The following is a 24,939-nucleotide window of genomic DNA, read 5'->3' as shown; positions in this document are numbered from 1 at the left end:
TCCAAATCATGTACATGACATTTAAATATGAATAAAGGCGTTATGTTTTATCATATGCTGTTGATTATATTTATGATAAACTCCTTAGTTTAGGGCAATGGTTTTAAGACTATGATGAGATCATACTAGTGAGACTTAAAATCCTAAAATCCTAATCTTAAATATTCCCAGTCATTGGTACATTGAGTCGGGGATCAATGATTACCGGAAAGACTGGCATGTCTTATGTATGCTCGATGCAGAGGATGATTGATCTCACAATCATTTGTGTGGAGACACTAATACAAAGATGTGGGTGCTCATTAGAGGAATGAGTTCACTGAATTGACCTACAAAGAGAAATCTTATGAAGTCTTACTTACATGTCAAAAGATGATTCTCTTAGTGGGAGTTGTGCAACTGATCCTATGACCTGAGATCACCATGGTATCTTGTGCACATGAACCCATATTTTGGTTTACACTCATTCATGACAATAAGTTATGTACGAGGTCTTCTGGATATGGTGAATTGTGTACGAAGATTATGAGTAGGTCAACAAGGAATTAATCACTTCTAGTAAGAGAAGATAGCATCCTATTTATTCTAATCATATGATAATTCAGGAAACCTTTGATCAAAGTAGAATGAAAATTAGAAAGAGTTTCTAATGTTTCATTATTTGAATTATCATTAAAAGATTGAGAAAAATATGAATATGAAATTGAGTTTGACATATATTCATACTCATATGCATATTTGGGATGCAGTTTGATTAAAGGATTGAATTGCATGGTAACTTGCCACTGAAGGGTATTTTTGGTATTTCCACCAAATTCCATATTTTCCGGATAGACATGACACGTTGCTAGACGTCAATCTTGTTTTATAGGTTTGATCAAATTAAAGAGTTAATTCGATCACCAATTAGAAAGGATTCTAATTGTTAAGTTCGGGTTCGCGCAGTTTGGACTTAAATCGATTAGAAGAGTTCTAATCAAGTTGGGTCAACTCGCACTCACACCTATTGCTGGCTAAGTATGGAACCCAATGGGTCACACACAAGAAAACTTATCAAGGGTCTAATTGGATTAGATCATGTTTGCAAGATAAACATCCTAGCAGGTGTTGCAAACCTTAGCTCCTAATTCGAATTGGATTCGAATCTGATTCGAATTGGATTCGAATCGGATTCTTAATTGATCTAATTTGATTAGATCATATTCTAATACGGGTTAGCCAAGAGTTGGCACCTAATTGGCTTGGTTTGAGTCTAATTGGATTAGATTTAATAAATCATTCAATCTAGACCGTTAGATCTTGATCTACCGTTGGATGAAGACATAATGGAGAGTTGGTTTAACCCAATTGGATTGGGTTAGAGGATGGCTACCATAATTGACCATTGGATCTTAATCCCACCATTGGATGAAGACATAATGGGTCAAGTGAATGGCGCCTTGCATTGGAGCCCTTGGATCATCATCATGAAAGATCAAGAGGTGAGGCGTGATGGACATGTGATTAGCATGTGATGTTGACTTGGTCAAAATATGGCACCACATGAAAGGACATATCATTTGATACACCTCTTCACTTGATCTGCACCTCCTCTTATTTGATATGGCCCTTAGATGATGTCCTTTCATGAAAGGATGTGTGGATGGGATGCATCCCTTGGAGATGCATCCCTACACCTATTATAAATAGGCTAGCACTCCATGGGTTTCATCATTCCAACTCCACCCCACTCCTCTCTTCTTTCTTTCTTACATTAGTTTCTTTCTTTCTAGCATTGCTTCTAGTGTGTCCTAAGCCAAGACAAGGTAGTCTTCTTTAGGACAAAAGGATTAGAAGTGATTTTAGAAGGTTAAAGAAAAATAGAAAGAAAGGAAAGCAAGCCATTAGAGTTCTTTAAGAATTCTGCATTAAGGATCAAAGTCTTTGGAGCTTAAGACTTAAATCAAGTTTTCGTGTGGATCAACGTTGGAGGGTGAACACTTGGGCACCTAGTGGAAATTCTGCATATTGGATTAGCGTTAGAGGTATTCTTCTATTTCTGCATTTATATTATATTATTTGATTGCTTTCATTAAGGTGATCTTGGCTTATAAGGGTTTTATGTTAAGGAACTTTATCAAGAAATTTTTAAAATTCCTAACTTCCGCTGCGCATTATAACATGCTAAAATCCTTTAAGTGGTATCAGAGCCATCCTTAATTGGTTCAATCAAATAATTATGTATGATGTATGATTATTAATTTACTATGAGATAGTAATGTCATATGCTTAGAGAAATGCTGAAATGTATGATTAATATATGATATGTTATGTAATAAAATATCATGATATGAAATTTTCCATATGAAAATATGTTGAAGCATGTTAATTAATTGCTTATGATTTATACATGCTATGAGATAGCCATGATGCATAATAGTTTATTTTAGACATGTTAAATGTATGTTACAATTAAAGAATGTGCTAGAGACTAGTAAGCCCTCAATAAAAATTATATTAAGTCATAGTGTTGAAAAACTTTGAGCTAACCCATTCTAGAACAATTAATCTAATTGGTGTCTAAGGAAAGCACTAAAGGTGGTTACTTAATTAGGACCTTACTCTCTGAGTAAGGGGAGCCTCCCACCTGCTTACCTGGCCAATTGTTTGATTGCCTATTATGGATAAGCTTAATATTGATATAACACTATTGATAGCCTTCCTTCATGCCTCGATATTATTATGTCAAGATCCATGCTAGTTTGTTGTGCTAACACAAGACTTGCAATGGGGACTGATGTTATACTGTCTTGGTGCATTAAGATGCTTATGGCATATTTTAATATATTGCCTTGTTGTGCAACCACAAGGACAATATTATTCGAATATGACTATATGGAAATGAAGGGTTTGACTTAACTAAAATATTATTGTTTGTTGTGCTAACACAAGGCAATAAGTATTTTAAGAGGACAAGATAAAGTTGAGAATTGCATGAGATGCAATTGGAAAGAGTTTCCTACCTTTGAACTCATAAGAGTTTGTTGTGTAAACACAAGGCTTTTTATGATGAATTAGGATCTCAACCCTACTAAGAAAAATTATATTTTCACGTTTATCATAGGAGAGGGCTATGATATTCGATAAAAATAGTAGGAGACAAATTAGATTAAAGTCCTTATCTAGTTGCAAACATGTCATCATGATTGGTCTGCTTATATTAGTTTTGTTTTGCATATGTAGAATTATTAAATGGTTTCTTCACTTTCACTAAGAGGCATCTTAGATGCCAACAAGTTGACCGGACCAAACTATGTGGACTGGTTGAGGAATTTAAAGATAGTACTCACTCAGGAGAAAATTTCCTATATACTTGAAACCCCTGATCTTGGAGATCTAGGGGATGATGCTACAGAAGAGGAGGTTGCCACACATAAGATGTGGAAAAATGACAGTGTGACTGTCAAATGTATCATACTTGCCTCTATGAACAATGAATTACAGAGGCAACATGAAGGCATGGATACTCAATCCATACTTCTCAATTTAAAAGAGTTGTATGGAGAACAAAGCAGGACTGCTAGGTATGAGATATCTAAGCAGTTGTTCCGTGCTAGAATGAATGAAGGAACTCCAGTGCAAAACCATGTTCTTATGGTTATAGACTTGATCACCAGATTAAGTCAATTAGGTTTTGCTATGGATAGTGAGCTCAGTCAGGATTTGATCCTGCAATCACTGCCTGATTCATTCTCTCAGTTTGTTGTGAACTTTCACATGAACAAGCTGAACACCTCCCTGCCCGAGCTGTTAAATATGCTCAAAACAGCTGAAGGGCATATTAAGAAGGATAAAGGTCCACTCCTTCTTATAAATAGCACCTCTATGAGGAAATCGGGAAATAAGGGTTCTAAGAAACGATTGAACCCCAAGAGTAGCATCAAAAAGAAAAAAGGAAAGAAAAACTCCGGATCAAGTACCTGTTTTCATTGCGGCAAAGCTGGCCACTGGAAAAGGAATTGCAAGAGTTTTCTTGCAAGTATGAAGACCGATGCAAGAGTTGCATCAAAAGGTATGTTTATGTTACATGCCAACTTGTCATTAAGTTCTTCAAATTCAAATTCATGGGTATTGGATACCGGCTGTGGTTTTCACATTTGCAAATCTTTGCATGGACTACAGAAAATTAAAATTTTGAAGAAAGGTGACTTCGAGCTGTACGGCGCTGGAGGAGAGTCCATCCAGGCTGAAGCTGTTGGAACCTACAACTTGGAATTGCCTTCGGGAAAGCTCCTACAATTAGAAGATTGTTATTATATGCCCAAAATTATTAGAAATGTAATTTCCATTCCTTTGTTGTTAAAGAAAGGTTTTGAAATTAATGGAAAGGGCAATGGTTGCTCTATTTATTTTTCTAATAAGCATCTTTGCAATGGCATTATGGAAAATGGTCTTCTAGTTTTATTAATTAATGACAATGTCTTTCATATTAATAAAAGCAATAAAAGAAAGAGAGAGGAAGTGAATAATACCCTCATTTGGCATTGCCGACTTGGTCACATAAGTGAATCAAGAATTAACAAGTTATACAAAGAAGAGTTCTTTGATCCTTATGATTATGAATCATTAGGAACTTGTGAATCTTATGGGAAAAATGACCAAGTCTCCATTCACTGGACATGGAGAAAGAGCAAGTGAGTTATTAGGACTTATACATACAGATGTATGTGGTCCTATGACAACTCCAGCTAGAGGTGGATACTCTTACTTCATCACATTCACTGATGATTTATCAAGGTTCGGATTTGTGTATCTTATGAAACATAAATACGAAGCCTTTGATAAGTTTAAAGAGTATCAAAGTATGGTTGAAAAACAAACCGGAAAGTGTATTAAAATCCTTCGATCTGATCGAGGAGGTGAATACCTTTCTAGTGAATTTTTAAATCATCTTAAAGAAAAGGGCATTCTCTCTGAATGGACACCTCCGTATACGCCACAACTAAATGGTGTAGCTGAACGGAGGAATCGTACTCTATTAGATATGGTAAGATCCATGATGTGCTTTACAGATCTTCCTATTTTCTTCTGGGGTTATGCCTTAGAAACTGCTACATATGTGCTAAACAGGATACCTTCAAAATCTGTATCTAGTACTCCATATGAGATATGGAGAGGTAGAAAGCCCAATCTTAAATATTTTAAAATATGGGGCTGCCAAGCATATGTCAAAAGAAATTTTGGACATAAGCTAAGTGCTAGATCAGATAAATGTACATTTATAGGTTATTCCAAAGAAAGTATTGGATATCTCTTCTATCACCCTACTGAACAAAAGGTATTTGTTAGTAGGCATGCCACTTTCTTAGAAAAAGAGTTTATCTTAGAAAAGGGCAGTGAAAGAAGAATTGAACTTAATGAAGTTCAAGACCTACAAATAGAAACACAAGAAATTCTTCAACCAAATGTACCCATTGATGAAGTACAACCACAACACACATCTCCTCTCCAAAGGTCAGATAGAGTGCGAAATGCACCTAAGAGGTATGGGTTTATCATTGAGAATGATGAAGCCCACATCATCGAAAATGATGATCCTCTGACCTATTCGGAAGCTATCATGAGTAATAACTCTAACAAATGGTTAGAAGCTATGAAATCCGAAATAGACTCTATGTATACCAACCAAGTATGGACTTTGGTTGATGCACCAGAAGGTGTTAACCCTATAGGTTGCAAATGGGTCTATAAGAAGAAGATTGGAGCAGATGGCCAAGTAGAAACCTACAAGGCTAGATTGGTGGCAAAAGGTTTCAGGCAAAAGCAAGGAATTGACTATGATGAAACTTTTTCACCAGTTGCCATGCTTAAATCTATTCGGATTTTGCTTGCAATAGCTGCATACTATGATTATGAAATTTGGCAGATGGATGTCAAAACCGCCTTCCTTAATGGTTATCTTGAGGAAGAGGTTTACATGACACAGCCAGAAGGATTTGTCTCAAGTGGGAGAGCAAATCAAGTATGCAAGCTTAAGAGATCCATTTATGGATTAAAGCAAGCATCGAGGAGTTGGAACATCCGTTTTGATACAACAGTCAAAGAGTTTGGTTTTATCAAAAATGTGGATGAACCATGTGTGTACAAGAAGACTAGTGGGAGTGCTGTTGTCTTCTTAATATTGTATGTAGATGACATACTAATCATTGGAAATGATATTCCAATGTTACAATCGGTCAAGACTTGGCTATCAAAAAGCTTTTCCATGAAAGACTTGGGAGAAGCATCCTATATACTTGGTATAAAGATCTATAGGGATAGATCTAAAAGGATGCTAGGCTTGTCCCAGTCTAAGTACATAGATCGTGTGCTAAAAAGATTCAGCATGGAAGGAAGTAAAAGAGGTTACTTACCTATGAGTCATGGCATACGTCTCTCTAAGAAGATGTCTCCTAAGACATCTGAAGAGAGGAATAGAATGAATTCTATTCCCTATGCTTCGGCAGTAGGATCAATTATGTATGCTATGCTATGTACTAGGCCTGATGTTGCTTATGCCTTAGGCATAACAAGCAGATTCCAGGCTGATCCAGGAGAAAATCATTGGATAGCTGTGAAAAATATTCTTAAGTACTTAAGAAGGACTAAAGATATTTTTCTAGTTTATGGAGGATCTGAGTTGAAACTAGAAGGATTTTCTGATTCTAGTTTTCAATCAGATCCGGATGATAGCAAGTCCACTTCAGGGTATGTCTTTACCCTAAATGGTGGTGCAGTGAGCTGGAAGAGTTCCAAGCAGCAAACTGTAGCTGACTCAACTACTGAGGCAGAATACATCGCTGTAAGTGAAGCCGCTAAGGAAGCTGTCTGGATGAAGAAGTTCATCGCTGAGTTGGGAGTAGTTCCTGAGATTGCTGGACCAGTTTCAGTTTATTGTGACAACACTGGAGCTGTTGCTCAAGCAAAGGAACCAAGATCTCATCACAAATCCAAGCACATTCTAAGACGCTTCCACCTCGTTCGAGAGATCGTCGAGAGACAAGACATAGTCATTGAACGAGTAGACACAAAGAACAACTTAGCAGACCCGTTCACTAAAGCTCTACCACAACAGCAGTTCGATCGCCACCTCGATTGTATGGGGATAAAATATAAGAGCGATTGGCTTTAGTGCAAGTGGGAGATTGAAAGAGTAGATGCCCTACAAGCCAATCGCAATATGTATTGCGAAAGGTTTTTTCTTTTGATTTGTCCAAATCATGTACATGACATTTAAATATGAATAAAGGCGTTATGTTTTATCATATGCTGTTGATTATATTTATGATAAACTCCTTAGTTTAGGGCAATGGTTTTAAGACTATGATGAGATCATACTAGTGAGACTTAAAATCCTAAAATCCTAATCTTAAATATTCCCAGTCATTGGTACATTGAGTCGGGGATCAATGATTACCGGAAAGACTGGCATGTCTTATGTATGCTCGATGCAGAGGATGATTGATCTCACAATCATTTGTGTGGAGACACTAATACAAAGATGTGGGTGCTCATTAGAGGAATGAGTTCACTGAATTGACCTACAAAGAGAAATCTTATGAAGTCTTACTTACATGTCAAAAGATGATTCTCTTAGTGGGAGTTGTGCAACTGATCCTATGACCTGAGATCACCATGGTATCTTGTGCACATGAACCCATATTTTGGTTTACACTCATTCATGACAATAAGTTATGTACGAGGTCTTCTGGATATGGTGAATTGTGTACGAAGATTATGAGTAGGTCAACAAGGAATTAATCACTTCTAGTAAGAGAAGATAGCATCCTATTTATTCTAATCATATGATAATTCAGGAAACCTTTGATCAAAGTAGAATGAAAATTAGAAAGAGTTTCTAATGTTTCATTATTTGAATTATCATTAAAAGATTGAGAAAAATATGAATATGAAATTGAGTTTGACATATATTCATACTCATATGCATATTTGGGATGCAGTTTGATTAAAGGATTGAATTGCATGGTAACTTGCCACTGAAGGGTATTTTTGGTATTTCCACCAAATTCCATATTTTCCGGGTAGACATGACACGTTGCTAGACGTCAATCTTGTTTTATAGGTTTGATCAAATTAAAGAGTTAATTCGATCACCAATTAGAAAGGATTCTAATTGTTAAGTTCGGGTTCGCGCAGTTTGGACTTAAATCGATTAGAAGAGTTCTAATCAAGTTGGGTCAACTCGCACTCACACCTATTGCTGGCTAAGTATGGAACCCAATGGGTCACACACAAGAAAACTTATCAAGGGTCTAATTGGATTAGATCATGTTTGCAAGATAAACATCCTAGCAGGTGTTGCAAACCTTAGCTCCTAATTCGAATTGGATTCGAATCTGATTCGAATTGGATTCGAATCGGATTCTTAATTGATCTAATTTGATTAGATCATATTCTAATACGGGTTAGCCAAGAGTTGGCACCTAATTGGCTTGGTTTGAGTCTAATTGGATTAGATTTAATAAATCATTCAATCTAGACCGTTAGATCTTGATCTACCGTTGGATGAAGACATAATGGAGAGTTGGTTTAACCCAATTGGATTGGGTTAGAGGATGGCTACCATAATTGACCATTGGATCTTAATCCCACCATTGGATGAAGACATAATGGGTCAAGTGAATGGCGCCTTGCATTGGAGCCCTTGGATCATCATCATGAAAGATCAAGAGGTGAGGCGTGATGGACATGTGATTAGCATGTGATGTTGACTTGGTCAAAATATGGCACCACATGAAAGGACATATCATTTGATACACCTCTTCACTTGATCTGCACCTCCTCTTATTTGATATGGCCCTTAGATGATGTCCTTTCATGAAAGGATGTGTGGATGGGATGCATCCCTTGGAGATGCATCCCTACACCTATTATAAATAGGCTAGCACTCCATGGGTTTCATCATTCCAACTCCACCCCACTCCTCTCTTCTTTCTTTCTTACATTAGTTTCTTTCTTTCTAGCATTGCTTCTAGTGTGTCCTAAGCCAAGACAAGGTAGTCTTCTTTAGGACAAAAGGATTAGAAGTGATTTTAGAAGGTTAAAGAAAAATAGAAAGAAAGGAAAGCAAGCCATTAGAGTTCTTTAAGAATTCTGCATTAAGGATCAAAGTCTTTGGAGCTTAAGACTTAAATCAAGTTTTCGTGTGGATCAACGTTGGAGGGTGAACACTTGGGCACCTAGTGGAAATTCTGCATTTTGGATTAGCGTTAGAGGTATTCTTCTATTTCTGCATTTATATTATATTATTTGATTGCTTTCATTAAGGTGATCTTGGCTTATAAGGGTTTTATGTTAAGGAACTTTATCAAGAAATTTTTAAAATTCCTAACTTCCGCTGCGCATTATAACATGCTAAAATCCTTCAATGCAGTCACTGGAAAAGAACAGTACATGGCAGCTAGTGGATCTACCTAAAGATGCTCGGGCCATTGGTTCAAAATGGGTGTTCACAAAGGAGGTACCTTCAGAGCAAGGTGGAGTCAGATACAAGGCAAGGCTTGTTGCAAAGGGGTACTCACAAAGAGAGGGAGTAGACTACATAGAGATATTCTCTCCAGTGGTGCGACATGCTTCAATTCGGATGTTGCTGTCTTTGGTAGCACAGTATAATATGAAATTGGAGCAGATGGATGTAAAGACGGCGTTCTTACATGAGAGCCTAGAGGAGAGGATCTACATGAAGCAATCAGCTGATTTTAGGCAGTCTGGGTTGGAGGAAAAGGTCTGTCTACTCAAGAGATCTCTCTACTGTTTGAAACCGGCACCCCGATAGTGATACAAAAGGTTTGATACTTTTGTCTTGAGCCTCGGTTTTTCCCGATGTGAACATGATAGCTGTCTATGTGAAGGATGTGGATGAGGATGATGCATTGTATCTACTTTCATATGTGGATGATATGCTCATTGCCAGCAGGAGTGCCGATGCAGTGAATGGGCTGAAAATTGCATTGTCTTCAGAATTTGAGATGAAAAATTTGGGTCCATCGAGGAAGATACTTGGAATGAAAATTTGCAGAGATAGAAGCAAGGGTATTCTCCACTTGTCATTGGGAGGATACATACAGAAGGTGTTGGAGAGGTTTGGGATGAATGAAGCCAAACCGGTTAGAACACCTCTTGCAAGCCACATGACTCTTTCCAAGCTGCAGTGCCCTCGACAGATGAAGAGAAAGAGTACATAGAGAGAGTTCCATATGCCGGTGCCGTGGGCAGTATGATGTATGCTATGGTATGTTGTAGGCCATACATAGCACATGCAGTGAGCCAAGTGAGCAGGTACATGGCAACCCTGGGAAGGAGCACTGGAAGGCACTAAAGTAGATTTTTCGGTATCTTCAAGGAACTCGGAGGCTTGGTCTGACTTTTGGGCAGCAAGATGGACTTGGGAGGAACTCAAATGTCCCAAGTGAGTTTTTAGGTCCATTAGAAGGGTTTCTTGATGCTAAGTTTGCAGGTGATCTGGATACAAAAAGATCTACTACAGGTTATGTCTTCTGCTTGTACGGTGGACCGATTTCTTGGAGATCAACCCTTCAACCTATCATGGCCTTGTCCACCACAGAGACTGAATATATAGGGATTACAGAAGCTGCCAAGGAGGCTCTTGGTTGAAGAGACTCATTCAGGAGATGGGCGTGAAGTAGAGTACAGTGGTGCTGCACAGTGATAGAGTGCTCTGCAGTTGGTTCAAAAGCCAGTCTATAATGCTCGCACAAAGCATATAGATGTGAGGTACCACAGGATCAGGGAGCTGGTGGAAGAAGGTGAGGTGATGCTGGTTAAAGTTCATACGAAGAAGAACCAGACGAATGCACTTACGAAGATTCTTCCGCGAGATAGTTTCCTCTCATGTGTGGGGTTGATGGGTTGATGGGCCAGGTGGAGCTTGCAGAGGTTTTAGAGCACCAAGGTGGAGATTGTGGACACAAGTGTGGCGCATGCAAAGCAAGAAATGTAAGAAACTGCAGTGGAAACAGTACAGGGGCCGACTCATGCAGATCCGGGGTCGACTTCTGAAGAGCTGGGGCCGACTCATGCTGATCGGGGGTCGACCCCTGAAGAGTTGGGGCTGACTCATGCTGTTAAAGGGTCAACCCCAGGCTTGTTTCAGATTTAGGTAGAGACAGGATTTGGTCTTCTACCTGTTTAAGACTCAAGTAATTTGGGTCTTGAAGGGGCTAATCATTATTGGGCTAGATTTAGGCTCACAGGAAGAGAGAGCATGCAAGTCATGGGTGTACATGGGCTTGAGTTGAGTGCTTTCTCATGTGGTTTAGCCTACAAGAATTTTTGGGTTTGGGTCATGATTGACCATGTATATATACACTCACGTATTTTGTGTATGGGTGGAATGAAATCAGATGAAACTCCTTTCTCCCTGAAAATCCTATTCCTCTCTTCTCTTCCTCTCATGCACGTAAGCCGCCATCTCTAAGAACCCTAGGGCACGCAGCCATCAAAGAAGAAGAGCCTATTTCCGCTTGGCTCTTGTTCTCCTCCACCATCAAAGAACCAGTGATCCACGTCTCTAGCAGCCAAGGGAACGTCCCATGTGCTCTGGTTTGAGGCGATTCATCTTCCCACGATTGGGATCAGATACTTCTGTATCTCCCCTACAAGGGCAAAGGCGTACTGGCACTGGCACCTGATTTCACTATTATTTGCTATAAGTGCCAACAACCCGGTCATAAATCCTCTGAATGTCTTCTGAAAAAATTTCAGTCTTAGTCACCTGATTGAGCAAGAACACCAGGACGTTTCAGATGAACCCAATCCAGAAGCAAATGATGATAAGTCTGAACAACAAGATGAGTCGGAGAACGACGATGTCCACATTACAGATGATGAGATGGGTCCACTCATGGTGATCCACCATGTTATGGTCACATCTAAGCAACTTGTCCAGGACAATTGGTTGAGGCGAAGTATTTTCTTGACTATAGGTACTGTAGAGTGATATAGATGTTCTATCTTGATTGATAGTAGCAGTATTGAAAACTTCGTGTCTCAATATATGGTTGATAAACTAAAGATACCTACACAAGATTCATAAACTATATAAGGTATCTTGGTTTAAAGAGGGAGTTGAGGTTCCGGTCACCCACAGGTGTCAAGTAGAGTTTTCCATTAGAAAACGATACCAAAATCAGGTATGGTATGACGTTATGCCTATGGAGGTGTGTCACGTGTTGTTAGGTAGGCCTTGGCAGTACGATAGGAAGACCCAGCATGACGGAGAAAAGAATACATATTCCTTTGTAAAAGATAAAACAAATATCACACTCTATCCACAACAGGAGTTGTACGGGTATAACATAAAAAATTCTGTAAAAGAAAAAGGCAAAGAATCTACTCAAAGGACCTTGATTCTAAATCTAAAATCTTTCAAGGCTGAACTGAAAGAGGACTCAGTAGTTTATGTTCTGGTAGGAAAAGAGATCCAGGAGGAAGTGGAGATTCCAAAGGCGGTCCAACCTTTATTGTCTGAATTTAAGGACCTGATTCCTGAGGATCTTCTAGATGGCTTACCACCCATGAGGAACATTCAGCATTGTATTGATCTAGTCCCAGGTGCAAGTTTGCCACACTTACCTCACTATAGGATGAGTCCGATCGAGTACGAGGAGCTAAACAAGCAGGTGACCGAACTCTTACAAAAGGGTTTCATTCGTGAGAGCATGAGTCCATGTGCTATACCTGCTTTGCTCACTCCAAATAAAGATGGGTCATGGAGAATGTGCATTGATAGCCGTGCCATCAACAAGATTATAGTCAAATACAGATTTTCGATTCCTGGACTTGATGACATGCTTGATATGTTGAACGGCGTGAAAAAATTTTTCAAAGTTGATCTCAAGAGTGGGTACCATCAGATTAAGATACGCTCAGGAGATGAATGGAAGACCGCCTTCAAAGCAAAGGAAGGATTATATGAGTGGTTGGTCATGCTATTTGAGCTATCCAATGCCCCAAGTACATTCATGCGAACCATGAACCAAGTACTTAGACCATTAATAGGAAAGTTCGTAGTGGTGTACTTTGACGATATCTTATTATATAGTCCTAGCCCTGAATCTCACTTAGATCATTTGAGGCTAGTGTTGCAGACACTTCGAGACCACAAATTGTATGCAAATCTGAAGAAATGTGTCTTTTTGACTGACAGTCTGATTTTTCTGGGTTACATTATGTCATCAGAGGGCATAAAGGTTGACACTAGGCATGGGCAGTACCGCAAATTCTTTGTGCGTTGGCAAGGGAGACCTATGTCAGACAGTTCATGGATCAGCGAGGACGAATTGAGGCGCTAGAGACCTGATTTGTTGCAACGCATACAGGAGGCCTACTCGTCAGAAGTCGAGTTCTTCCCAGTTGGGGAAAACTGATGTAGTCTCAAGACTTCATCTTATACTTAATTTATATTTTTTGTTGTTTCTGTATTTTTCATCCAAAGCCATGTTTAGGATTGAATTTTCAGTCGAGTCATGTACTAGTACTGCCAAGCAAAAAGGGTCCACCTAGGTGTGATAGAAAACCTAACCCAACTCCAAACCACCATACTTAATTGCTTGAGCCTTAGCCTTTCTTCAATGCCCACGGTCATCACTCATCTCTAGGAACAAAGGAGGATGGATGATAGTCTTCAAAATAGAATTGTGCATGTATGAAAGGAGGAAAGTTAGAAAAGAGAAAAAAATACGCAGAAATCTGCAGAAAACAGCAAAAAAAAAACTGTTCACGGGAACAGTAACCCGACCCGGTTACTATTCATGGAACAGTAACCCAACCCGGTTACTGTTCCATGAACAGTAACCGGGTCACAGTAACTCGGCCTATAACAAGAGAGGACAACAACCAAAAAAAAAGAGAAGAAACCCTAGAAAGGTGAGTGCCACCGTGGGCAAAGCCCTGAGAGACCCTTTTCCTTCCACTTTCATCCTGCTTCTTGACCTGTTTCTTCTTGAAGCCACCTTCTTGACCCCGTCATCCTTCATCTCGATACCTTGGTGGAGCACGGCCTGAAGATTCTCATTGGATTGGAGGGACCAAACTCGCAGAGGTAATTATCCGACTAGTTCTACCACCATCTTTTGCCCAGCCCAGGTTTCTTCATTCATTTATCATTATCTCCACCCATCATCATTACCATCGTTGCCATCTATCACATCCTTGGAACCCGAGTTTACTGGTAGTATTTTTTTTATTGTTCTGTTGTGGTTATTTTCAGTTGGCTGCACTAGTTATATTTCATTGATTGGGCTTTATTAATAAGATATCTATCATATTTTGTTTTGCATTCACATACCTCTATGATGATCTTTTGGGATGATGAATATTTGCTAAAGTATCTAATTAATTGCACCATGATTGATTATTATGAAATCAATCTACAAATGTAGTAATCGATTATAGGTTGCACCAATAGATATGCAGAAGCACATGTTTAAGATAACTTTTGAAGATGCCAAGTCTATAAATGTATAGATGCACACATTTCCAAGACAGCCAAAATCCGTCTTGAACATAGTTCATGCCAAGTTGATTAATTCAAGCTGTGTCAACAGGCCTAACTTCTCAGCCCTAGCCTATACATTTCACGCTTTGGAATTTCATGCCAATTGTTGGCACAATCCACATATTCTATTAGTTAGCAAATTATATAGGTTTGGTCTTAAGAATTAGGCACATATATAAGCCAATGACACCATATTCAGCAAAACTATTATTTAAATGCTCTTTGAATTATGGTACAGACAGATTGCAACTAAAGCTAATATTAAAATAAAATTCTTATTTTTGAATATATCAAGGTCTGGATGGGGGAAATCTTGCACCGTTTAGTACGCTATGCTTCTGCAGGTGGAAATGCAACATACTACAGTATATTTATATCCAATTCATGGCCAAGTTACCATAAGGGAAAGAATGAGATTAACAGCATCATAAATCCGCCCTGCACATAATGGTTCACCAACGATTTCTGGAGAGATCTTCGACAACAATAGTGAAGCCTGCACAAGAAGGAAAGGTATAAACAAGAATAGCATCAACAGAAGCAATACATGTAAGATGTACCTTCAATCCTTCTGCTGTGCAATCTGATATGGGCCATCCTTGATCTGCTGTAGAAAAGGTCCATGCACCTTTGGAGATGTGGCGATACCAGAAACTAAGATCACCAGGGCAGTCTTCAAGAACCTTCAAAAATATGTGGAATAATACCAATACAAAATTATTGGTGAAAGTGTAACAGGCACATCAAAAAAAGGCATTCTGCTAAAGAGTATAAACCTGTGAGTCTTTTATGTAGTCATGTGCCCGCTTAAGAGTAGGACCATATTCTTCAGAAAGGTCAGTTGAGATAATTGCTTGAACTGTGAAAGCTGTATCCCACAATTGGCTGCCATTATAACCCTGCATTTTGCAAATGAGATTTAACAAATATTGACTGCTTAGACAATGCTCTTGGAGATACAATGTACAGTCAAATCTTGCAGACACCAAGAAGGATGCCAATGAGCACAAATAGAAGGAGAATGCACTTGATAGTATCTTAAAACCTGCATTTTCATGCCATCTTCTGCAAGCCACAAAAAATCATAGACTCTTGGAAGGTGCGACTTGAATGCTTCTGAATTTGGATCTTCAATCCAGCAGGAAAGCATATTTAGTACCTGCATATATTAAAGTTCAGGCAACGAGGGCTTGGTGCTACAATAACTACATGATATAGATAAAAGAAAACATAACATGAAAAACACTAAATAGATGGTGATTTCCCACTGATATAGCTAATGATTTATATTAAACACAGAGCCTTTAGCAAACTCAGGAACAATTCTAGGATGCCATAATGATCAAAAGCCTGATAATGAAGCATCAACATACAACTGATAACTATTTCTAGGATGTGAGGCACACAGCTCCAAGATTCTCGAAGCGAATAATAACTTACCAGGATGTAAGTCCAAACTTCATAGTTTAACCACATGTCTAGTCAAAAACACGCCTGACTCAGGCATACCCAAGTTATTTGCATCTATAAGAATTAAATTAACTCTTTGTGATGATGCATTAGCTGGCATCTATTCCATGACCATGAGGTTGCAGGTAACCCTGTAACTGAACTAGGCTATGGGCTGTGAATTCCACTCAAAGGCCATGAGTTGATTATGAAATTTACTATCAAAAGCCAAAAAGGCATAAAAATTATACAACCATATTTCAGGTTTTTCCTTCCATAAAATTTTAGATCATATTGATGAATGTATTTGCATAAGAGCACTAAAGAAGTTGGAGGCAGGTGCAACTCCTTTGATAGTGTTTGTGAAGTTGAAGATGGTTTAGAAAATTTAGGATGCCAATACAAAAAGACACAAGATGGGCAAGACAGAGCACGGGATCATTGTGTGATGCACGCAGGATCGTCTCAGATGACAATGGGGCAAAATATTGGCGCAGGATAGGCATAGAATGATCACAAAGGATGGCATGATGAAGCATGAGAAGTTGGTGGTGGCACAATTTCATGGTCAGACATATCATCGGCAGATAGAGCGTCAAGTGCTGGTTCAAGGACTTGTAATGTCCGGCTAACATGGCCTGGTCAAGTGGATGGTCAATTTATGCATTTGATGGATGGAGTAATGGCCTGAAGGCCTCATATCTAGACCTATTTGGGCTCAACTACCAAAAAAAGGAATGAATAATGAATATTCTGAGAGTATAGAAAATTTAAAGTTCACAAGAGAACATCTAAGATCCAATAGAATATTATGAATTTTATGAGTCCCACTTTAAATGAACAAGCATGGAATGTAAAACAAGTATATGAAAGGGAAAATTTTAGGTAAGGATCCACTATATAATTGAACTAGCAAAGAACGTTATCACGGTTCATTATATATTAGCACAGTTGAATGAGTTCTTCTCATTAAGGATGCAAGAGTTGATTGTCTTCCGATACCTCAGTTAATGAGTTGATAAGTCAGGAACAAACACCAACATAGAAGAGTTTGAGGTCATAGAGCAGTAGAAGAATAAGATAGTTCAACTTTAAATCCACATGGATAGCTGAGTCAAGCCGACAGTACAAAAATATTTGTGATCAAGGTTCGCCGTACCGGACCGAATCAAATGGTACACCCTATACTGCACCGTACCGGTTCGGTACTGGTATCGATACGAGAGGCGTACCAACACTCGGTACGTCGAAAAGACCCTATACCGTACTGTACAGAGTCTGGTACCGAGACGACGAACCTTGCTCATGATAGAAAGCCCACTGCACTAAGATGCATAGATATATACCAAGATCTGGTTACGTATGTGTTTGTGTTAAATCCTAAATTTATCGGCATGCATAAAAGAATCATTTCATATACGATAACAAAAATTAGCAAATAATCATTTTCTTGATAACTCGGTAATGAATTTCAAATCTCATACACGACTACCTATCAAAAGAACACAGCAATCAACTCTTAAATCTACAGGTTAAAGATGCAAGTGGAGACGTTGATGCTTACCTTGTTAATAGGACCACTACAAAGATATCGAGTATTCTCATCTTCATAATGAATATGTTGCATCGCAGTATGCAAAGCCTTCTCTCTCAACATGCTACCAGGCGAATGCATTAGAATAGGTTCGACAACTTTATGAAGTGAAGCCCAAATTATGTCTTGTATCAGCGGGTGGGGATAGTACAGATCTTCCTGAAATAAGAAAAAAGTAAATACCTCAACAAGTAAGCATTAGCCCATGTTTACGAACTTTCAAAGGTCAAGATATTTTTAATCAACTTTAAGAATTTTGCCAACCAACTCTCAATCTGATGTGAAATCTATGAATTGGTGAAGTGTTTCAGGCAAAGGCTCCTTGGCAAAGTGAGACAACAAGGCCAAACTGCAAGTGTTACATACGCCTATTGATGGAATTACAAATTGCAACATAAAGATAATCGTGTTCTATCCAAACAACATTGACTCAAGGCACACTTAAACATTAAATCTGAATGACAACATCATGGCAAACATGCAACAAAAGGTCCCCAGCCAAGACATTCATCATAGATGGCATTAGAAATTTTGTACCTGAACTACTCAAACCAAAGGACAGAAAAAGTTGTGTATATGAACTAGGAGTCTAAAACTTGTAGACAAGGTTAATTCAAATCCCTCACTATATCATTCATCCATGTGGATTATTCTCACATATTGCATTTTAATATCCTTAAGTAACAACATGGTTTCTTGAAGTTTTGCACTAATAAGCTTTTTCTTTCTTGTTTTTTCCTTGATCCGAAGTCACGTTAATTCATAGTAGCTTGTGAGCTAAATTTCATTCGATAGTGATATGGAAATATTGAAGACCATTTATAAGCAACAACTCACACCTTTAGATTAATTTAGGATGCAAAGTTATTGGGGGTTGAGATATTAAAAACAAATTGAGTTCTCTTAACTTGTCAATTTCTCATTAAAAATAACTTAAAACAGCTTGCATGCAAATCAAACTTTGAGCCATGTAACATAGCATGCTATTTCATATTGAGAGTTGGTTCGATATGTCAAGCCTGACCTACATGAACACAATTTTCAATGGTCACCTCATCCTGTAGGTTATTTACATACAACCTTCTGAAGGGAGATCATTTCTTTGGAAAAATGGGACTCAATTGTACGTTGTACTATTTGGAAGAAACATAATGCATGCAACTTCAATAGTAGCAAGCACCTATTATTGCATTGTTTGGCAAAGTTCTAAACTGTGCCATGTCGGAAGCTTGTGTTGATGATATCATCATGGCATATACCACCGAGCCTTAGTTTGGGTGGCACAGACCTTGCCACTTGTGCTGAGGAGCAGGGTTCAATTCTGAAGAGCATCAAACCTCACTCCAACTACCGTATATATAAATCCACCATTTAACAAGCAGTGGCTCAATTTGCCTAGGGGATGGGCTCCGACCTAGGTGGGGATGGGGTAGGTATAGGGTCGAGGATGGGGAGCAGCGCCTCCTGCTTCTCAAAAAAGATATTTTAATGGTATTTTTCTCCAATAATTTCAGGAGGTGGAAGCCAGATCCAGCCACACCCCCGTGATCTTCTATTAGCGGTTACCCTGCTATGAGGGTTATGGGCTGCCATTCAAATTGTATTGGGCTAGCAAACAATTTAGTTTTTGCACTTGCCATGATGGCCATTTTTCACCAGAGTGGTGTCTACCAACACTTCTGGTTTGTTCTTTCTCTTTTCCTTTTTGCTCCTTTAAGTTAATCTTGTAAATTTGTGATACTTGAGCAAAATCTTAATTTTCATGAATATTGAAAGAGCATGGCCATAGTTATGAGCATAAGTTCTTTCTTGAATGCCACTTCAAACTTATCCTAACAAATGAGGACATCAATTGGCTAAAACATACATAAAAGTTTGTAACTAAATAGATGATGAAGAACATGAGAGAGCTCCTACATGTAGGATGGGCACGAAGCTGTTTGAGGCATTACTCAACAGCTATATCAAGTTCAAGTATTATGTTGTAAAAGAAATAGTGTCTGATCTCCATACATCATAGGTTCATTTATCCTATGATGACAAGCTAAGCAAAGGTAATTGAGTAATATATACCCATACAGAAAAGGAAAAAAAAAGATCATTGCAGCACGCATGTTTCCGAAAAAAAAAACAAGAGATCTTTGCAGCATGCATGTTTCCAAATATCAACACAGCTCTTCTTAATTTTTGTCAAAATTTCCTTATATATCCCCGTATCTTTTTTCAAGTAGACTTTCTAAAAGTTTCTTAATTTTCTTAATTTTCCACTGGAACGTATTGAAATAGATAAAAGAGGAATGCCCACAAACAAACATGTAACTGCCAAATTCTTCAAAATTTTACCTTCACATATACAACTAAATTACTTGAGTATATTCAGGATTCTACAAGGCACGGCCTACACATAAGAAATCTAACTTCACAAGGAAAACATGTTATTAAACACATATCTTACCAACCTTTGCACACTCATTTCGAGCCCGATTCCAATCTATTTGCTGATAGGGACAAGCATATAGCTCCTTCCTCAGTGATAAAACTGTAGGTGTAATTGGACCCACAAACCTCTTTCCATATATATAGGACATGGGCAAATAAACCATCCGGCAGTGACACCACATTCGTCCTGTGAAGCAAGAGAAGTTAACATGGCAAACCTTGAAGCATTCAAAAATTAAACAAGTCAGCATTTAATATTGCACTAAGGAATGGTCCCAATGCATGGATAACAGTAAAATCCTTGGACAGATATAACAAGAGGCATGCCTTCCATTATGAATACTCTTGCCTGCATTATCTAAGGTAGCAGACCTCATTTTTTGTATTAACTAGGGAAGACAACATTATGAATGCAAACTCAACTCAACTCAACCAAGCCTTAACCCCAAACTAGTTGGGATCGGCTACATGATTCTTTATCCTCCATTCAGCTCTTTTTGGGCCCACACTTTCTGAAAGATGTAGGGATATCAAGTCAGCATTCTTTACTATGAATGCAAAGAAAAGGAAAACAAATTTACTAATTTTTTGTTAAAAAAAAGAAGGATGTGTCTATCAATTTCTTCAAGTACAGATATTAAATGTTATATATTGGATCAAAGAAGAGTTACGAAGAATGGAAAATTCATTGAAGGTCCATAAAATTATAGAATAATTGTGATATATCATTATATATCAAAATTAATTAATGTTCCTGGTTTCTATATTTACTCAAGTGAATTCTTTTTAATTTACTTGATCTTTTGAACAAGATATCAGCTATCACACCAACCACTTTGTTAGATCTATGGTCAGTGACCTATGGAACATACTTAAGAAAAAGTTCATTCGGATCTATAAGCTATCAGAACAAACAGAAGATATAAGTAGACAAAAGAGCAAAGGAACATGTTGTAAATATCAACACCTTTGGTCCTCGATTTGTATGAAGGAATATTTGTAAATTTGATAATTAATAAGCTGCCTCACAAACATTGAAACAAAATGCATGATCTTAAGATTGTCGGCTGTAAAAGATGGCATAGTATCATAGCAACCTTCATTGTGCATAAAGGAAATAAACTTGTGAATCTAATTACACTTCACCGAGACAGTGAATACTTGAAGAGGTGCCCATTCTCTCTGGGAGTGCATCAGAACTCTTAAAATATTACTACGTTGGTGAGCAATGGCTTCAACACCCAAAGTTCAAAAATAAGTACAATCAACGAGTTCATAGCCACTAAAAGGGATATTGTGCCTACAAAATTTTTCTGAAATTTGGCTTCTCTTGTTGATAAAACGAAGCCAAGATGTACTACTTATTTTGCATTCCTATACATATAATACTAATCTAATACTAATCCAAAACTGTCAACAATAACCCCTTCTGGGAGAAATGAAAAAGACAAAAAAAAACTACTAACAACAGATGGGGGGGAAATTAGAGAGAGAGAGAGAGAGAGTACCTGGATGAACAGGCAGAAAATATGGGAGTAACCACATCTCTGGGGGTAGTGGGTTGTTGCCAGACCATTCAAACACTCCAAGCACCTGCAATTATTTCAGCACAAGGACATCAAAAATTGCTCCTTACAACTGTCAACCACAAGCTTTGTCATTTAGATGGATGAAAGGATCAAATTTATTACAGAGAGCAAAAATTTTCCCCATGATGTTACGGCCGTCGCACCACCATGGTCTAGAATCCAAGTTCGTGCTTTTTGCATTGCCCCATCTCCATCATCGGGTCCTTCACCCAGCAACCTCAATGAAACATATGACAAGGCTGAACCAAACATGGTGCTGTGGCCTTCTATATGCAAACCCCAGCCACCGTCTTTGTTCTGCAATATAATTCATTAAGTCTTCAATATATTGAAGCTTCAGAACCTCTACGTAACAAAGAACTGCCATACAAAACTGAGGGGTTTTTAATTGTGGATGCCTGATGATTGTAGAGGTAACGGCGAATCTCCCGCTGGTGCTCTGGTGATAAAGCAGTATCTAATGCCCCAGTAACAGATAAAACTATAATCTGCACCACAATGAATCAAACACATAAAACAATTGTTATCATATAACAAAAAAGTAGGAATGTGATGCCTTTATGCCCCATCAACTAATTCAGCAAGATGAATGAAATGCATATTCTCATATTTCTTTTTCCTAAGGCAAGTTGACAGAAGGGCATCAGCCTGTAACTTAGGAATAATGCAGAAACAGCATGTTCAAGTTAAGAGACAGAAATGATCCAAAAATCTTCATTCTGCAGTATTAATATCAATGCTGCCTATCAACATACACCAACTGTACTGTATTACGATTGAATATGTTCCAGATGGGAGAAAATACCAAGCCAGGCATAAGGAACAATGGGCCGCCATAGTCCCCAGGCCAGTGTCCATCATGTGCTTGGAGAGTAGAATAACAGCTAATAGCCCTTCTTAAAGAGGTCAATACAACTTCTTCTGTAACATCTTCATGGTCTTCTAGCTCGATGTTGGAGAGGTTTATTTCAAGTGGATTCTCCTTTGCAAACTGCATTAAGAAAGTTAAAAAAGAACAATATCACTACCTTCAAATAAAGGAGATGATCGGAAGAGAGGTGGAGGGGCATTTTCCATCAGAACACACTTTGCCGTCCAAACTCTGGAGTTCCAGAGTCATTCTTATCTATTCAATAGCTGGCAAACTTATATGCTAATGCAGTATCATTTGGCATTTTTAATTATGGAAGACATCCTAGCAGTTAGAGAGTTTTAGCTGCAGAACTAGCATATATAGATGACATGAAGCGAGTATTAGCAAATTCTACTATCATAATGAGTCACAGTGTAGCAATTTGTGTAATCATCAGAGCAATATTGCGTATCATCAATCCTTAAGTCCCAAAGCTATCTCTGACATAATTATTTCAACATCAGTTAAGTATCATAGTAGGGAAAAACCCATAAATCTCAAAATAATTTCTAAAGTTTCAGAAACAACTTGAATCCCAAAATAACTGTACTGGGCATGCTAGATGCTTTCCTCGCAATGATTTTTAATGGCCTAGACATAAATTATGCAAGACAACCAAATCCAGTCATGTAATTACAAGCGTCAGCTTACATGACCAAATAATTTTCAACCTTCGAACGTATATGTAGGTAGGTCTTCTTGTTCCATTATTTCTTAGTCTTGCATATTCTTCCATAAATTATAACTAGCTTGTGAGGGATATTCTCAAGTCATTCATTGATGAATTCTAAATTCACATATATTGAATAAGAATAACAGCATATTTGGATCTCTTAACTACTTCTGTCAACAATCATAGACAACTAGCACATATTTCTACCTGCAGCCTCAGTAAGATAAACATTAAAAAAAAAGAAGAAAAAAAAAATAGTAACAAACGGGGCTTCTTTCTGTTTATATACCTGCAATCGCATGAGGAGATCAGCACTGTGCTTCATCTCAAAACGATGCTCCTGAAACAGCTCACGGGCCTTCTCGACTGCAGCAATCTCTTCAGCCGTGCCCATATTCGGATCAAATTCCCACACCTGCCTCCCTACATGGTTGTTTGTCGTCTTCAGCCACGGGCTGCCGCCCTGCGCAATCTTAAGCCTCCACATTGCCGGATCAGGAGGAAGAACTGCGGGAATCCATCCATTAAAGCAATCAAAACAAAATCCAGCGAGGGAAAAAGGTTCAAGATTAGTGCAAAAACCATATATAAATCCATCGCACTGCAAGGAGAAAGAAAACGAATGCATGCAAGCATATAAAACGCTTAAAATCCTTTCAAGAAACAAGTAAAATCAAGAAATAGAGAGAGCGGGGACCGAGTAAAAATTTCCAGTTCGAATTCAAGGGGAAAATCAAGGAGAAGATATGCGCGAGCACAGTACCACCTTCAAGATCGAGATACTTTGATGGTGATGAGATGGAAAGAATGGAAAATTGCAGATTAGGGGTCTTCCGTTCTTGATTTTATCTTGGAAGCTCCCTCTGGCCCACGGAGGTGGCGGCGGCGTAGGAGGAGCTTCCATCAGTCTTTCTCCTCCCATCTCTGTCACCGCCGCTCGCTCACAGAGAAGGGCATTTAGTTCTAACCTAAAGGGCTGACTGAAAAAGGAAGGGCATTTAGTTCGCTCGCTCCCATCTCTGCTGCCGTTGGTGTGGCCCCTCCCAAAGCAACGCCTCGTGTTCAACCCCTGGGCTGGGCGCCGTGGGAGCTCCAAACCGATGGGGTCGGCTCGACCGCCCGCAGGAGGGAAGGGAAAAAAAAAAAGAGGGTGGCATCCGGACCCGGGCAGCGGACGTGATCGCAGGGCGGCGTTTGCGGTGGCAGACGGAGCAAGGAAGAGCGAGGGTGTGGGGAAGGACTGAGAGAAGCGGAGTCATCATCCAAGGCCCGAGGGGAGAGCGAAGTCGGGTGGGAGGAAACATCGGTCTGTGCCCAGGATTTTTTTATCTCGTATCCGGGCGGTCCAACTGAAATCGAGCGGTACTTTATTTATTTTTAGTTTTTTATTTATTTTTTTTTCTCATTGGCGAAGACTAAAGTAGAATGCCGCTTTATTGATATATGCTGTCTAATCGTACGGTACTTTATCTTTAAATTTACAAAAAATCATCCAAATTATGCACCTTTTTGACCTATTTATTCTTTCCATGGGTGCATCGTTATTTATAGGTACTGCATTATTTTATTTTTTGATTTGATGCATAATTTTTTTTTTTTTCTTACTAAGACGGGTGGATTATACTTGACGAGTACGGATACACCTAATAAAATCAAAAAATAGAATACCTCGGAGTGCCAGAAGCAACTCCCTAACACCAGCTCACAAGGCGCTAGCGGAGTGAT

The 24,939-nt window shown here is 38.7% G+C and overlaps 1 protein-coding gene across 4 annotated transcripts in view; it reads right to left on the bottom strand.

The window, feature by feature from the left end:
• LOC103720908 (cycloartenol synthase-like) overlaps window positions 1-24,510 on the bottom strand; it is a 44,647-nt gene extending 20,137 nt beyond the window's left edge. The window contains exons 1-12 of one of the 4 annotated variants that reach the window (XM_039117577.1): window positions 23,981-24,510; window positions 23,504-23,721; window positions 22,434-22,619; window positions 22,027-22,116; window positions 21,731-21,925; window positions 21,548-21,632; window positions 20,060-20,226; window positions 17,571-17,759; window positions 15,603-15,716; window positions 15,334-15,456; window positions 15,118-15,240; window positions 14,955-15,053 (exon numbers count right to left, since the gene is read on the bottom strand). In XM_039117577.1, the coding sequence (XP_038973505.1) occupies window positions 14,955-15,053; window positions 15,118-15,240; window positions 15,334-15,456; window positions 15,603-15,716; window positions 17,571-17,759; window positions 20,060-20,226; window positions 21,548-21,632; window positions 21,731-21,925; window positions 22,027-22,116; window positions 22,434-22,619; window positions 23,504-23,701 (1,569 nt within the window). In that variant the 5' untranslated portion in view covers window positions 23,702-23,721; window positions 23,981-24,510. Of the gene's footprint in view, window positions 1-14,954; window positions 15,054-15,117; window positions 15,241-15,333; window positions 15,457-15,602; window positions 15,717-17,570; window positions 17,760-20,059; window positions 20,227-21,547; window positions 21,633-21,730; window positions 21,926-22,026; window positions 22,117-22,433; window positions 22,620-23,503; window positions 23,722-23,977 lie in introns of all 4 variants that reach the window. The other 3 variants (XM_039117576.1, XM_039117575.1, XM_039117578.1) reach the window with 3 other exon arrangements.
• Window positions 24,511-24,939: the final 429 nt, after the last annotated feature.

The sequence above is a fragment of the Phoenix dactylifera genome, unplaced genomic scaffold (genome assembly GCF_009389715.1).
Source record: "Phoenix dactylifera cultivar Barhee BC4 unplaced genomic scaffold, palm_55x_up_171113_PBpolish2nd_filt_p 000243F, whole genome shotgun sequence".
NCBI classification, from domain to species: domain Eukaryota; kingdom Viridiplantae; phylum Streptophyta; class Magnoliopsida; order Arecales; family Arecaceae; genus Phoenix; species Phoenix dactylifera.
This window is presented reverse-complemented; position numbering and strand designations above follow the sequence as displayed.